The 18012-nt window shown below is 37.0% G+C and overlaps 1 protein-coding gene across 1 annotated transcript; it reads left to right on the top strand.

Moving 5' to 3' along the window:
• Window positions 1-1495: 1495 nt before the first annotated feature.
• LOC139147132 (alpha-tectorin-like) lies at window positions 1496-13507 on the top strand. Its single transcript, XM_070718041.1, has 6 exons — window positions 1496-1645; window positions 2017-2083; window positions 6467-6748; window positions 8212-8477; window positions 11482-11813; window positions 12490-13507. The coding sequence occupies exons 1-6, from the start codon at window positions 1574-1576 to the stop codon at window positions 12497-12499; spliced, it is 1029 nt and encodes a 342-aa protein (XP_070574142.1). The 5' UTR covers window positions 1496-1573; the 3' UTR covers window positions 12500-13507.
• Window positions 13508-18012: the final 4505 nt, after the last annotated feature.

Below are 18012 nucleotides of genomic sequence, written 5' to 3'. Positions count from 1 at the left end.
ACTTATTCACTCCAAGGGCTTCAGAATGCCCCACAGTGGCAGACAAACTAAATATCGCAGACAACTGAGAGTTGGATCAGAATATCTGTTCCCGAAGTGCATGCTGCTGTAAGATTGGTCGCAGGATCGCATAAACATAGCACGTAATTGCCAAGAAGAAATTGCCTACTATTGTAGCCATATTTTCAGCATTAGTGTATACATACGTATGCAGACTTAATGAGGTCTGGTTTTTCAGATGCTTAACCTTTCTTGTTAATGCACACAGATATTTTGAAAGGTAGTGGCTGATTAACAATCATTTGTGTTAGTTTGATAACAACTGTGAAATTTAGCACAGTATCCATACTTTCACATTTGGTAATATAAATATTATTTTATGAGATATTTTTATGATTGATACCAGACAACATAAAAATTAAGATGGCCTAGTTATGATAAATCGATTAGTTATTACAACTGAAAAGGCGACGGTATACTTTGTTCAGTCCAAGTTCTTTCACAAGAAGAGCCGAACAGTAAGTCTGTACGAAATCAATGCTTGTGACATTCAACAGAAGCGATGGTTGAAAGAGTCTTCCTTCATCAACACGTGTCTTTGATTTGATACAGATGACACCGGATGAGAGGATGAAAACCAACCGAAGTATTACGAGCCAATAAAGCTAATTCCTTGCACATATGCTATTATTAATGATCGTTTCTCAAACAGTCGCTAAATTTAAATTTTAAGAGTTTTGTTTTTTCTGACAAACCGTTTTTATTAATACTTCATAAACCATCGAAATAGATAAGGGGCCGTCTCAGATTGTTGGTTTTTTTTAAAATTCAGATTGTTTTTCTTTTGCGGGGAATGGGAATGTGTAAGCTAAATTCAACCATTAGATGTAGTCCGTTTTGCTAAAACGTTTCCACCTAAGAAAACCTTTTTTGCAAGTTTTGAAGTCATCGTTAGAAAGAAACTGCCACTAGATTTTTGTTTGTCTATGCTGTATATAAAATACATTATAATACCGGGTATTTGTGTTGGGGATAAATATAGCTGATTGAAGAAAATCCTAATCAAGGTATCAGTATGTTCGAAATACTAACATAATGGTATACCATTTACTAGTTCTACAAGTAGGATTTATGTATCCAGCCAGACACAATCAATCTTTGCGTTCATGTATAGATGCATAAAGAAGAGCAGAAGAAATATGTGATAGAAAACAATAAATGACTCATTGACAGTGTCATTATGATTCTAGTTATGACTGAATTTCATCAGTTTATTCATCGTGTCAAAGCGCACTGATACCGGCACACATGGGAATTGTTAATTGCCATAGCCAAAGAACATCAATTACGTTATGTTAGTGAATCTTTTAACTTTTGAACTTTCATACAGAGGGAGTGTCCAGCTCAATGATAACCATTTTGCTAAGCTTATGCGATAATTTGAGACGGTCCCTACACCAACTGTGATTTCAGCGCTAATCTTAGCGGTACCCACAATGCAACTGAATATACACCCGTGAGAAGACAAACCTAAAAGACCGTCTCTACCATCGATCGTGCAGACGTTGCTAACATGGAAATCATAAAACCCGCGGTCCTATTGTTTGCTTCCCTCATTGCTTACAGTGGCGCTAGTTTGGAAGAGGTGAGATAATCAAATTCTTCTTGTACTGTAACTTTTCTTGCCGTGTATCAAATGACGCTTTCTCTCATTACTCCAGAGCTTCAAAATAGGACCCACAAGTGAGTGGTAGGCCAAAAGAATATTGTAAAAGTCCGAATACGTGTCCTCGAGGCCCATTCTATCGTATTCGACTCAATGTATCCCCTTTCTTTCAAGCATGCTAGTTTATAGTATGTCGTTAAGCAGTTACAATGTCATTATCAAACACAGTTGTCATCGACCATCAACCTGAACTTGTGAGCGCCCAACCCTTTGAAAACAACACATCACAAAGCTATAATTTTCAAAGTAAATGACAAATGTTTATATTTATGCATGTGTTTATTCAACAGCCTAACGCTCTTAATTTGGCCAACGGCTTGAATTTGAACTCTGGAAAACTGGATATTCACTCAAGGCGTAAGTTTAAAGTCGTTTTATCTATCTCCCATTGCAAGCATTTTGTTTGAATACCATAGATCATTACGTTACCCTACAATTCAACACGCTCTATTTAGAATATACCGCTCTTTCTCAGTAGTTTTCAGTGAGATGACCAAAGTCGTAAATTGTTAGATTTCGAGATAAATTCGGACTTCGTCTCCTTTGCCCCTGTGTATGGTTTAAAAATGCGCATATCAAGCAAGGGAGGATGTTTAGCCACCATTTCTAATTCGCATGAATAATACACAACGGTTACGCATGTATTTCGCTTAGGCCAAAAAAAACCTGTTCAACGGGCGGGATGACTTCAAAGTTGGGCAGGTAGGTCGGATTTTTTTTTTATGTTTTTTTGGTTGTTCATAAACAGAACATATAATATAAACACTAAACCAAAGTCTTGGCAAACAGATATGGTAAAGCCTAGATCAACATCATTTGTTCTGGTATCATCACTACCACTGATGAATACCCTGTTTACCTGCCAATCTGTGGCAGGGCTCGAAATTAACTTTTTTCCCTGGTTGTCTACTTAGACTACCATTTTCCGAAGTTGGTAGCCCAATGACAATAGCTGTTAGCCCATGCAAATTTTATTTTGGCAATATTTTGTTTCACTAACAAGACAAGAAAAAGCTTTTTTTAGAGATGCTGTCCATGAAGTGAATTTTTTAGTCATTTGATGTGAATACTTGCGCACCTTTAATACCCAAAGGAAACAGGTGTAATGGGCAACAGTCATTCTCAAAAGTTTGATGAACTCTTGGTGCCATTCTCAGAGTTGTATGCAAACTTTAATAGTTGTCGTGACAACGACCGTGACCTTCTCAGCACGAGCATGAGATATACTGTAGCATGGCTAAAAATAGACAATGGACCGGGGGGGGGAGGCATAATATCCGTGTAATTGTGATATATACATTATGATCAAAATCCAGTGAAAATGTGTTTTCATTGGCGATCATTTCCTGTGCCTGTCGTCCAAGATCATCGGTTCAGACGTCGAAAACATTCACGGTTGCGAAGTTCCACCGCGTGTCGTCTTTGTAATTTGCATAACAAAGTCATAGTCTGGCCTTTCTATGCCCAGCTCAGTTTGACTGCCTTTTGCTCGTCCAAAAGTGAGGGACCTGACATGGCAATCCAATTACCGACTGAACTTCATGTTCCAGGCTTTGGTAGTCCATGTGGGCTACCATTTCATAGAATTTGATAGCCCCGGGGAAAAGTTGGTAGACTGTGGACGAGGGACTACCGCTAATTTCGACCCCTGTGTGGTATGTCCTATCACAGCAATAACTGTTTTAGAGAATAAAATATATAAACCACAAATCAGCTTCTGTTACAATTATTATTTGAAGTGATTATTTTATTGCTGAAAACATTTCAAGTATTCTTGAACCTTTGAAATAAAAATGTGCTCTACATTTCCCATAGTCTGACAGGATGAAACAATATTGAATGTATCAATAAACAGTGGGGTCATATTCTATCTGGTGTAAAAAGAAACCATTGCCTATTTCATGAAAATGGAAATTTATATTATAAAAACGAAAGGTGGGCTCATTCTCCAACCAAAATTTAACATTCATGATTGATAGTTTATTATACGGCCCAAACAGGGGTCATTGCTTGCCCGGGCCCCCTATCACTTTTGAGTGTCTTGCCATGCACGTTACTTGACTTCCGGATTAATATTTTAAGGACTGTTTAAAACTGAGCTGATGAACATCGGTATCAGCGCACATGAGTATTAACATGCCACAGTTTCACTACAATCGTGCGCAGTTATTCATCTGACTTGCTTGCAAAGAAATCTTCATTGTGTTCTGTAATCGAGCGACCATGAATTCACGATCGGTACACATCAGTGCTATATACAAGCACATGTTATTGATTTCAACAAGTTTTCATCGCGACCATCAAATTTTTCCAACTCATTAGTTTAACGCTGTATCCAAAAATTCCACATACCTTTATCAAAAACATCGCCAAATGTCATAGAATTTATATACGGTCCTACGATTTTACGAGGAATCAGCACGCTTTGTCGATTTTCGATAACAGTCACCGACAAGTACAGCTCAGACACTGCGTAAGCCATTTTGCAATAATGAATGCTAGCCTTAATTTGACCGTTGAGGGCGCATTGCCATTGTCGCCTACCTGGACACTATCAGCAAACTAGCATGTGTAAAGATTTCGGGGAAAAAAAAGAAAAATGTGGAGTGGTCCAAATATGGGTCGGTTGGGCCCGTTAAACAGATAATTTTTTTTCTCGCCTTATATCATCACCTTAGGTTTTCTCTGTCGCTGTTAAACATCTTTTAGCTGATCAAACATTCAGAACCTATTCAAGTAACGTACCGTGTTTTGTCGTCGGATTTATACACTAGTCTTTCGATTAGGGTAGCGGAGAGACCCTAGTTGGGGTCTATGGCTCGAGGTCAAACGCAGTGAGTTCAATTTGCCAATCATATGTATCAGTCATTAATGACCTAAAAAATTTAAGGAAAGGATAATTAAAAAACAAAAAACAAAACTGTAAAAATGTACGAGTTGCCTACGGGCAGTTTCACTGTCACTCCATAGCGGCAGTGACAATGATAGCTCTGACTCTGATGATGTTGAAGAAGAGTTTTGGGCATAGGACGCTCATGACAGTGAAACATACTTGTACACAAGATCAGGCTAGAGAGCAACACATGGAAGACCAGGAGACATAACAGTCACAAAGTTTTTTTGAATTCTGGCATATGAGAATAATCAAATATAATTTAATACGGCTAGATTTCAATCGGGTTCGAACCCACAATATACGGCATCAGTCGCCTAGCGGAGAGGCCACAGAGAGAACCGCTCGGCTAAATCTCCACTCTCAAAAAAGAGTGGTTCAATAGCCGGCTAAGTTGTTACATTTTTCTGACTGAGACCGCTCCACACGTTGTAGAGTTCGTGAAGCACTCACGCACGCATGCTCACTATCACACATCGCACATACAAACTTTATCGAAGCGAAGCAACGAATACATCGCTTTAACTGGGCGAACGATAACCTCGGGGACAATTCTGTCCACCAGCAGAGCTACCAACCCAGGGTAGAAAATACGGCTAGTTTTCAATCGGGTTCGAACCCACAACATACGGCATCAGTCGCCTAGCTGAGAGGCCACAGAGAGAACATCCATATGTAAAGACAATGCATTGCACGTTCATGCATTGAATGAAATCTTCACATCTCATCGTACAATAACTCAAAAGTAAGATTTTGAACAGGAGAGACTTTAATTTTAGTAAAATAAATGTGTGACTAAATGGAAATTATTCATTTTACCAAATTTGCCATTAGTACACAAAAAATTTCAGAGATTAAAAAGTTTATTCGATGGCATATTTTAACCTTCCAGTATTGTCAATTTTGAGCAGCATCTAAGTCATATATGTCATGTGCCTTTGAAAAACAAAATATTTTTTTCGGGAGGTCACTACGCTCAGTTTTTCACAATTTCGCAAAATGTAGCCGAGCATTATTTGCATACTCTCTCATAATCTTCATTTTGTGTGCTTTTCAGCTGTGCCATTGACCTGTTCAAAGTTGGAATAACTCCAGGCGGCTTAGACTAATGCCTTAAATCCTAAATCTCCACTGATGCATTTAAAAATGAATCAATTTAAGAAATTGCCTTAAGAATATGGCTCTACAAACTGCTGATAAGAGGTAGTGTCGAACATCTGTGAGCAGAACTACGCACTACATGTTTATATTTACCCTGCGTGCATTCCTAATAAGTATGCGGCTATATGATAATGTGGGGGGAAGTAATTGAAAAAATTTGATCATATAGACGGTGGACTTGAAAATCTGATGAGGGTATTGAGGGGAGCTGAAAAAATGGTTTCAAATGAGATTTCTCCCGGCCCCCACCTCACCAATTTTTTGTGAACACAGCCTTGTCCCCTGAGTTGGTCGTAACAACTCTGTTATCATTGACAAAAATCTTAACTGTACAAAACTACTACAATACTCTTATGCTTGACGATCTATCGAAAACAGGTGTTCAGAAAAAGGGGAAGGGATATATATATATATATATATATATATATATATATATATATATCGAAATATACATATGTCCTCGTGGGAAATTACAGTGCTTGATACTAAAACAGAGCGTTATAATAACACAAAATTAATAACAAAAACTTTATACTTGAAGTAATTTTGTGTTACTATATATATATATATATATATATATATATATATATATATATATATATATATATATATATATACGCTGTGTCTATGTATCTATACATATGCACATATGTATGTAAACAATCTTCACAATCTAATGTTTACAGAGACGATGGACGATATGGAACATTGCGAACTCCTTTATTCATACGACACAACAATCGTTATGAGATTGTGCGTTATGCATATAAGGTACGCTGTCGTTAATGTATATGATGCGACCGACAACTTCGTTGGAATGTGGATATTCTATTTTGATCCGACTGGGTCGTTTTGCAAAGACATTGCGATACGTACCTTCGTTCGAGGTCGAAACTACACAGTGAAGATATTATGCTATGATATTGATGGAGTTATTATGGAAGAAGAAGAGAAGCTTATTCAAACAAGTAAGTCACAGCATCCATTTGCTAACAATCTTCAGGTCGTTAACAAACTCTGAAATAAAAAGCAAATGAATAGTGTTTCAAACTTCTTGTAAATGTTATCAACCCATAGGAACTTACTACAATCTGTCATGGTAGTAGGGAAACATACTGCTAGTATGTGATACCTGATGTACAATCAAGTCAACGTTAATAGCATAAATTGCAATCTCGTGGTCGAATTACGTTTCTTTCCAAATGGTTTGTTCACTCAAAAACGATCCTAAACGTCATTATGTTTTTGTTCTTCTGTATATTTACTGATAAAGGAAAAAACATGCATAACCGGTCAACAAAGGCAACGTCAAAAACTTTGAAGGCAAAATATATCAACGGAATTTCGAACAAACAAAACGGCAGAGAGACATGGGCAAATTTGATCACTTTGAAGTATACTGAACCACCTTGGTTCTTAAAATTGAACCTGGGCGCGCACACTCCTCATTGGCATTGGTGACACATATATTGACCATAATGACAGACGCAACTTGGCCGCTTATTTCAACGACATCTTTAATGGTACGACGTTGCTCGCCTCTCAAATGATACAGTTTGTCTCTGGTCTTCTGCTTGCGGGGGCTAAATTTTAAGCTCTTGGAGTAAATAAAATCGTCACTGTCTTAATTTCCTGAAAATGAAAAATACGTATTTTCCCAGTACAGTTAACACAGGAATGGTCGCCATTTTGAATTCAAATATCTTTTACCAAGATTTGCACTGTAAACCGTGACTTTCATGTTCAATTTGTCGAGAGAATGGTTGAAAACTTGGTTGAAGGATGCTTGAGCAAAAGTTGAAGTCGATCAATTTTGAGGCGCCTACAAGTTCGAGCAAACAGTTCATCCACCGTCCATTTCACAGACATAACACAACAAAAATCTTCGAACATCTTGCCTTGAAATAAATGAGAGGTGTTTTCAACTAAAGTCTTGTATTTTTTGATTTAGTAAAACTGTTAGAACACCCTAAAGGGGAGAGCGCGAGAAGGGATGTCCCCTGTCGCATCGAAAATTTTGAGAAATTGATGTGTGAATGGTGCAATCTAAGAGGAGTCAATTTATTTTGCACTAAAAATTTAGTAACTCCTTTCTCGACACATGTAGAGCAACCCCACCTTTTAGCTTTCAACTTTTTGAGTGACCACTCCCTGACATTCGTCCGACCCCGGGCCGTAAAGAATAACGGCTCCCTAAATGTTATTTCGGGAACCTTTTGTTAAAAATTGATCAAACATGATACTTCCAAGCAGCTGCATTATTTTCCCTCAATTGTACCCTCAGATTTTTCAAGTCCTATCCTCAAATCTCCCCTCGCACCAGATGTGTTGGTGAACGCATGATAGTCATACGATATCAATGAGAATAATGTATTTTGCATCTGTGTTGATAAACCATTAATCACGTTGTCTCTTGTATCCACAAATGCAGAAGATCAATACTACCCTACGTCAATGGTATTCGGCGAACCGCACTTCCTAACTTACGACGGGCACAGGTACAGCTATCAAGGCGTCGTAGGCTGTTGGATCACACTGTCAAGGCATTGTGTGGCCAATAATCCACATTTTGTCATAGAAGGGCTATTGGAAAAATCTCCACTAAGTACTCCAGACATCTTGTATACAAGAGTTGGTATAGTTTCGGTGTATGCTCATTCAACTAACGTGACTATGGAACATAACAGAGACGTCTACGTGAGTAATGTATTATAACCATTTTTATAACATTATACAAACAAAAACATTTATATTGGAAAGACTGTGGCTAATAACTAAAAGATATTCGATGATAAGTCATTTTACAAACGTGTATGGATTATGAGGCAATGATCTTTCGTACCTTCATAGTTTCACAGTTTCCATGGCAATTGCATTACCTCGATTGATAGTGCCAGTACAGCTTATACGTGGTGTGATATCAGTGATAATGCGATTTTTTTATATGAAGGCATAACCAAAGGATTAGCATTAAAAACAACCAAAAAAATTTACGACAATGCAATCAGAAAAGCTGCAGCAACGCAGTTATTGAACTGTCGTGCACAGTTACAACGCAGTTGAAAAGTTGCCTGGGGCATCATTCGATATGCAAAACAGTCATAGAATCTCATCACCTACCATAAAATACATTATAAGCACCAACACATCAAAACGAGCTTCGAGGTCTGGCGACGCAAATGTCGTAAAAGTATACTTTTTTTCGTAAATTAAACTTAATCAGTCAGTGGAAGAACAGTAAGAGGAAGGAAAAATTTAGAATTTGCTTTTTGTAGGGATATTATTCTGTTTAATCAAGATTAACTGAAAAGTATTACTTAGACTTTAAAAACATCCCACATACTTGACCATAGAAAACGAAAAAAATCGTTGTCTTTGACTGGACACAATGTCCATTTGCTCTGGCAAAGGTTGAGTAAGTACAATTTCATTTTCGGTTTCTTTTCCTGTTGCTCCCGGGTGTCGTTTTTCTCCTGTCTGTTGACTTTAATCTGTTATTTTGGTGCGTCTCAACAAAAAACAAAACTTACTCTTATGCAAAGAATGCTGTTGGAAAAACAGTTATAGATGGAGGACCACGAGTAATTCTTGCCAAGAATGGTGTGCATATTTTTTCGTCGGAGCCTACTGACTGGATCTGTTTCTTGAACTAGGTCGCCCGCTACATACTTTCCGTGTCAAGATTTATTTTTCACCTTATGCGATAAACCACGCGACATTATTATAGAGAAATGCAAAAGGGAAAAGTAGCCCTTCCAATAATGTGTGAGATAAAAATCAAATTGTATTTCAGCTTAGATACTATCGATTTACGGATTTCCTCTTAAAAGTGAACAGCCATAAATTTCCTGAATAATGATATTCGCTTCTGCAAAGTGTAAGCATAAGCACTGTTTTAGTATGCTGATTTGCAGATAATCAGTAATTGTTATATACCAATGGCAATGCTCATAAAGCTCCATTATGGTGACGTTTACCGAAAAATCAGCCGTGATATTTTACGGTAAACGTCGAAATATACACGATAAACGTCATTAGTCTTGGAGTATTCTCGAAGTACATTTGCACTTTGATAGATACAAACACACAAAATCGCAGCCGCTCTCCGTCCACGATGCAATGTTACCGACAGAAAATTAAACTGCTTTGATGAACAAGTATATTTCGGGTAGCTAAATACGGGAATAAGATGTTGAATATTTAATATTATCCTGAAGTTATTACATCAAGGTTCTTTGATGTTTTAGACAAGTTCTACATACATTCGACCGTTCATACGGCACGGCCAATCTCTGATCAGGTAGTGAGAGCGTGGCGTGACAATGATGTTGCACGACGATGCCTGTTGACCTGGCAAATCTCAGAGTCAACAAACAAAGTGGCCGCCTCTCTCCGGTCCGTGCGTCGATCTTGCGCGATCGACATCGGCAGAGATTTACAGCTGGGAAAACTTTTGGTCGTTAGCGATTGCACTATAACAAGTTTTTCCAGGCGACTAAAGCCTGTTTACAGCAATATTTCTGCATTTACTCGCAGAGCGGAATAAAATTAAACCCTCAAAAATCTTAGGTTCTTCAAATCATATGTACATTCTTGGCATGGGTATATGGTATAAAACAGCTATAACGCATTATATTACCATGCCCTGCCCGTCGCATTTTGATTGGTCGAGCTGAACCATGTGACTGACCACAAATACACAGTAATGGTTTGTTTACATGCCCGTGAATATGAATAATAAGATTAATAACTCAAAGTATCGTAACTTTACAGCACAAACGTAAATCATAATCATTCACAAAATAAAATGGAGCATTTGTAGGTCAAGATGAGATACTTTTTTCTGAAAACATCTCCGGATTTGCCAATATTTACAGCGCGCGTGACAGTGCGTCGCGTATTGCTCAGTTTCTGGGGCCCAGTTGTCGTTCGCTCCGGAAATTTTCGCAAATTATGACGGTTTTCTCTGGTTCGCTGATAATATAATGGAAATAACAGACTCCGCTCTGACCATGAACGTTTATTTGTGGGCGCGGGCTCGAGGAAAGCCAAATTAACGGGCTCGGCAAGCCTCGCCCGTTAATGTTTGGCTTTCCTCTCGCCCTTGCCCACAAATAAACGTTGATGGTGAGCGCGTCGCCCGTTATTTCTATAATATCGCCTGTTCCTTGCGTCGTATCAGCATTTTGTGCTTCGTCAGACACTCGACTTGATCTCGTGTCTGACGCAGCACAAATGACACTCATGTTGATACGATATAGGTAATAACCTTTAAGTATCAATAGAGAATATTCATTACTTTTAAACTTATGCGTTAAGTAAAAATCACTATGAGTCAAATCATCCAAATGCATTTAAACAGATCAAATAAACTTCATTGCATAAGATTAAAGAAATATATTAAGCCGGGAAAATCATCCAGTAAAAGCTTATATATCTGAAATAGAAAATCACTCATATGGCATAATATTACAATTCGCCAAATTTTTAAACGATTACGTGGTTTTAGTAAAAGTAGAAACGAACACACTATTTTAAAAAGATTTCAACTTTTGAAAGATTTATTTTTGGATATCACCCGATACATAGACGAGTGTTTATGAAAGATTAGTGACTTTTCGTCATAATGTTAATGAAGTGGTTATCTTAGAAAACTTTGAAAGCAAACACAAACTTATGTGTATCGCTATTTCCACTATAGGTAAATGGTTTGCTTGTTAAAGACTTCCCACACCAAGCGCACGAAAATATTACTATTCTGGATACAAGTTTGGCGACGAACGACCTTGAAAATGAATTGCTTCCCTGTCTTCACACTGTCGTAGACGGTGTTGGCGTTATTGGCTTCTCTGGCAAGTATAGAACCACAATCATGCTGACAGATACAGTGTGGCTAGGTGACGACGTAGTGTGTGGAATGCACGGCACACCAAATAATCCAGTCAACATCGCCAATGACTTCCTCAGACCGGATATGACGACAATGACCGTCTCAAAGCAAAACGTTGATGCCTTTGGAAATAGTTGGCTAAGGTAATTTACTTCTTTACAATGTTGCCATCTAGCAACTATCTCAGTGACATTACTACAGCGCTTAGGTAGAACGCCCTCGAAGGACAGATATTTCGACTCTCAAACGTATACAAAAATGCTCTAATTTACTGCTTGTGGGGGTTTATTTGAAAGCTCTTGGTGTTAGAAAAATTTTCATCGTCTTAGTTTTTCAAATTTCAAAAGTTTTTTTTTCTCTATAGAGTTAACACAGGATGGCGGCCATTTTGAATTTCAAATATCCGATTCGGTAAATATTGGGTATTTTGTTTCTCCAGTACCAAAATTGGCAAGGTGATCTCCGATTTTCTATTTTGAAAGAGAATGGTTGAAAGATTCATTGAGAAAATTTTGAGCTAAAGTTTCAGTCTTTCATTTTCTAGGCGCATATATCCCTTGCTATTCTCTATTCGTAAAGATTCAAACCAAACTTAATGAACATTGCCATCCTTCCTCAAATAACATTGCTGCTATTTGTTTTGCACCTACTAATGAACAAGTCACGTCACATAATTTTAGTTGAATTCTAAGACAGCTAAAACATACGATATATTCACATTCAGTTACTTCCAATCAAATACTCCAGGTCTTTAAAAACAAGAATGGTGATATATTCATGAATATATTACCATGAGCAATTTAACATTGTTTTCTGCAGGTGCCCTTAGTGAATATCCGTTGAATTTTCATGAGGAAGATGAAGAAGCCAAGCCAGCAGAGCATATTTAAGATTAATGTTTTCTTTCTAAAACACCAGCATTCATTGCAGAAGCATTCAGCTACATGACACGATAAGTGGAGAGGAGGCGACTTCATTCGTAATACGTCCATTCTTTGTCCGTATTTTAAGGTAGAGTGCGCCACGGGGACATATATTTGGACTTCAAACTTTTTGAAATATTCGGACTTCAAAACTTTTAAAATGTTATTTTGGTATACCGCTCGTGGGCCTGAGTTTGAAACTCTGGAAGCAAAGAGAGTTTTAACATTCAGTTTTGTGAAAATCAAAAATTTAAAATGACTTTTACCCCTTGAGTTAAATCTTGGAAGGCGGCCATTTTGAATTTTAAAATGTCGACTACGTTATTCGTTTGTATAATTTTGAATTTGCACAGTGAACTATCTTTTATTTTGCATTTTGACAGTGAATGGTATAAAATTTTCTTTTTCCAAAAAATTCTTAGTCTTTCTATTCCGAGGCGTGAACTACTTTAACAAAGGTTTCAGAATGAATATGTAAATTTTAACAATAATGTATAGTCTCTTGTAAAAGTCCTCATTTGGCTCATAAATATGGGAAATCTTGGACACTTTCATTTGTTGTACATGACTTTGTGTCAATTTTTCGACAATTCAAAGACGCATTTACTAGAAACTATGAATAAGTTTATCATGTAGGTCAAATACATATGAACTGGCTGACGAAGGAACCAAGCCGAGCATATTTACGAATACTGTCTATCTGTTCGGTCCTCTGAAAATACTTTTTGATGACAATTAGATTAATTGCTAAAAATAGTTTATAGAGGTAAGGATATTTATGTCAGGGAATGGGTTATTAGTGCCTTTCTTGAAGGGGATGATTAATTGTGGAAGTATAAAGATTGACATTGAAACTTGATCTGATTCATTAGTGCTCAACATTACTTTGCCAATAAATAACCCTTTTCAACGAATGCTATTCATGATTTTTGCGATGTATGGTATGGTATGGTATGGTATGGTATGGTGTGGTATGGTATGGTGTGGTGTGGTGTGGTGTGATGGTGTGGTGTGGTGTGGTATGGTATGGTGTGGTGTGGTGTACTGTGATTGTAATGTATGGTATGGTATTGTGTGGTGTGGTGTGGTGTGATTGTATGGTATGGTGTGGCGTGATATGGTGTGGTGTGGTGTGGTGTGGTATGGTATAGTACGGTATGTAATGGTAAGGTATGGTGTGATGGTATGGTGTGTGGTACGGTTTGTTGTAGTGCGGTGTGGTGTGACTATATGGTATGGTGTGGTGATATGGTATGGTATGGTACGTATGGTCGTATGTATGGTATGGTATGGTATGGTATGGTATGGTATGGTATTGTTCATTATTTATTCGCACGAAGTTTTCTCTGTTTTGGAAGGAGAGACGATAATATCAGTTTATTGTTGTTTGGTGTTACATGGAACTGTCTATGCATGGAAGCACACTTATCCTAACGTGTACTCATCATCTTTTCAACTCCGGTATCTTTCAACATGTCAAACGATATAAGTAGTATCTTGCATCAAACAAAATTCATGAAAAATGGCTAACTCTGTCCGTTTAACATAATGTAGCAGATTAAAAAGCTGCAGCGTTTTAATAAATCTTATCCAAGGTGAGAAATCCAAGCGTACTCTTCATACATGGGAAAAGCATTGAAATCTGACGGTTGAAGATAAATTATAGAAATAACTTTCAAATTTCTCCATAAAGAAAATCCAAAAATAGGGATGATAAGATCGTAATATAGACTGGTATCAAATTTCAATAACTTCTTCATATCAGAATACAAACAACTGACTGTACTTACATACAACTCACTGCACCTAAACTACTGTCAGGATTGAAAAAATAGCAATTAGATGAAAAAGTGTTACGGATATTTAAATTTCTCTTTGTGGGCATAAGATCATTTAGTACAGCATTATATGGCTTGTATGTAAATGCAGCATTGCGTTGACTTCATTAAATCTTTGCTAAGTGATAGAAAATGCTAGGATTGGTTTATTTATGAGTCTGCCTGATAATATGGATCGAAATAGATGTAAAAACTTACAACAACAATAAGAAACCATCTACAAGGTCATACGATAGATCTGCACTCTCTGCTTACATAAATGTGTACAATCAAGACAAGAAATGTACTCAGTGAATACAAAGGTAAATGCGTTCAAATCATTTCATTCAGTATTTTGTTGAAGTAAAGTACAGTTTTACAGTGCTATTTTCCTTTTACGTCATTGAATAGCTCTTTAACACTTGAAATCAACGTACGACCAGATCAGGACTTGCGGGGCAAGGGTGTGGTTCCTAGATTATCTTGCCATTTTCACTATAACATTGGTTATTTAACAAAGCACACCCAGCGACGGTATACCACGAGATTTTGACTACTTCACGAAATATATAAGGAGTAAACTGGTCAGAATCGAGTGGTATACCGTTGCTGGGTGTGATTTATTGCTATTATATCATAACAGTATATTCAAATTCTGGCGAGGAACGACAAAAACAGATTTTTGCTCAAGCTGAGAGCTCGGGCTAATGCCAGCCATGGTATATCGCCAATATACCACGGTTCTTTTCGTATCTCGACCAATCAGATCGCTGTATTTGCGCCATCAATATACTTGTATGATATAATACGGAATATACACTCTCAAACAGCTATGAAAAATAAAGCATAAGAAGATTACTTAAAAAATACAGAGACGATTTTTGTTCAGAAAACTAAGTTCACAATGTCGTAAATCGCTGATGTTGCCACTAACCCTGAAAATTAACATTATTAAGAAAAGTTTAGTTATCTTTCAGAGATATTCTAAAAAAATCAATTATGACTGTGTTATTCATTTACTTTAAAGAAAGAGAACTATTATTACCCTTTAATTAATATCTTGTTCTGATCAATACTGGTCAGGTAGAAATTGAGTTTGAGTTTGAGATGTTATACTTTAATGGATTATCTTTTCTCGGCCTACTTTGCAAACTTAGATATAACTTAAGTTATGGAACTCAAGTAAAAACACCGGCACTCGTAGTGTCTTTAGCGATTCTTTAACAGGAATGCGAGGTAAGAAGAGGAGAAAGAATCTACTCCCAGTTTAAAAGATGACGAGATTGCTGCTACGCTCGTCATCACTAACGGCTGAGGATAATGCAGTCTGACGGGCACTCGTTTGTATATATAGAAAGATAAAAGCCCCAAAGGCTGGTATTTCTGTCAACTTGGCGGCTACTTTTGAATGTATATTTTTTTCTCTTCTACGCCGACTTATTTGTCGATTGCTTCCCGAGATTGGATTTTCAAGGCAATCTTCTTTACATCCTTTTCGGATACTGCAGCGCCATATGATTCTACAACCATAGATGAATCACAATGAATTAAAGATAAATTATTCAAAAACCAAAATCACTTTCCATAAAACATACCTTACCTTTGGAGAGAGATATTTTACTGTCCCTTTGTTTTTGACTTGCTGAGTTCTTATGTACGAGTGTTTGTTTTGGTCTATGATATCGTCTGATATCACCATGACCATATCTTCTAGATTCTCTTCTTCGTTTTCTTACTTTTAAGTTCATGGGTTCCCCGATCTTGACGACTGTTCCTTTTTGTAATGTAGATAATATTATGATACAACTGCATCTGTTACAGTAAGTTTCGGTTTAAGATGACGCGGTGTGTAATAACGTTGACGCAGAGTACACTAATATGTTATGTGACGCTATGTGACAATTGACCTTATAAAACCTCGACGTCGACACAGGGGTAAACACGAAAGGATTGTGCAGGAGGCAGAACTGAGAAAACAGAGAAAAGACACATCATTTTGCAATTTCTGTTCATATTCAGCTATGTAGACAGATCGACGTTTATTGAGTTCAAACGAAGTGACTTGGCAATAAAGGTGACGTACTTGCTGTGAACAGTACGAGGCAGGCAATACTAGTAGAGACAAATCTCTCTAAAATTGACCACAAGTGAAAAATCGACTATCCGTCAACGCAAACAAACCAATGTAAACGATTAAATTCTGGTAGTTTTCTTTGAGGTACAATGGAAACACCATGTGAATACAAAATACACTGAGCCATCGATGATGAAACAGCCTTGAGATTTCGAAAAGCAGAGTCCGATGAATTATGAACAGAACCATTGCACAAGTCCTAGTCATATGTTTAAGATAAAAGCACGATTCAACTGCCTAAAGCCTGAAAAAGTGATAGGAAAATCTATTTGTTTATATTTTAGGACGACATCTATTGATAAAAGTCCAGCAACCGTTACATTGCCACTTGGAATGAGCGTTCTAAGGAAGATGTTATTCTTGTTTGCTGACTTTTTATTTTTGAATAAACGAAATAAAAGTATTTTGTGTTTTTTTGAAATTAGGTATGTAAAGTACAATACTTCCATATGACAAACCGTACGGATTACAAAAAATGAAACCTGTAATACATATATACATTCGGAATATCATGATACGTTGCTCTGTTTAATAAGACGATATTATTGATTTTATTAAGTTATTGATTTACAGAAAAAAGTCCATAATACACGCTTGGCCTTGGGCTGAAAGGGTAGCTCTGTGAATCATACAATATATTTATTGAAATACAAAAGGAAATAATTTAAAAACGTTTGTATTTGACACCCACGGTTTAATATTGTAATGTGTTACAGTGATGTTTCAAGATTCAGATTGGTTATTATTTTTTTATCAAGCCAAGGGGCGACCTTGAATCTGAAGTGATTACCAATAGGCCTGGATAGGTTGTTATGTTGTTATATCAATGAGTCTTCCATTAACTGAATTGCGTTAAAGACGAGCATGGACTAATACTAGAAGAAGCGTCATTGCAGTGTCCGTTTCGAAAGGCTCGTGTGATACTATGAAAATATAACAAATTTTCAAAAATGAACGAAGAACATGTCATTTCACATTAAACCACTTTGTTTGAGTATTTAAAGATATAAAATGACTTGGTCACCTTTTGCATCATTGACCCCGAACCTGTGAGTGAGTTTATTTTCAACACACTGAAATGTCCGCTTGGTTCATTCCAGAGAAATTAAATCATAAATAAAAGCACAATGAATCAATAAAAATTCTAGCATGGTGAATTTGCACTCAATACCTTGAATCGCCACAATAGTATGATTTGGCATAGTACAATTTCTAACAACATCACCACTACTACTACAAACATCGTCTCTTCCAAAATGGTCAGTTAGATTAATGTAGAATGTTAACTTACATCATAATCAGGGTTTACTTGATAAAAGCTTTCACTCATAAGTTTCACACTGCCTTTCTTTGTGATCAGCCTGGCGTTTGCATACACTGATGTAAACCAACAGTGAATTTAACATAATGAGTACGTTCCAACAATTGACATCCAGAATGTTGCTTTATCGAATTACAGGAAATCACC

The sequence above is a fragment of the Ptychodera flava genome, chromosome 2 (assembly GCF_041260155.1).
Source record: "Ptychodera flava strain L36383 chromosome 2, AS_Pfla_20210202, whole genome shotgun sequence".
In the NCBI taxonomy this organism is placed as follows: Eukaryota; Metazoa; Hemichordata; class Enteropneusta; family Ptychoderidae; genus Ptychodera; species Ptychodera flava.
This window is presented reverse-complemented; position numbering and strand designations above follow the sequence as displayed.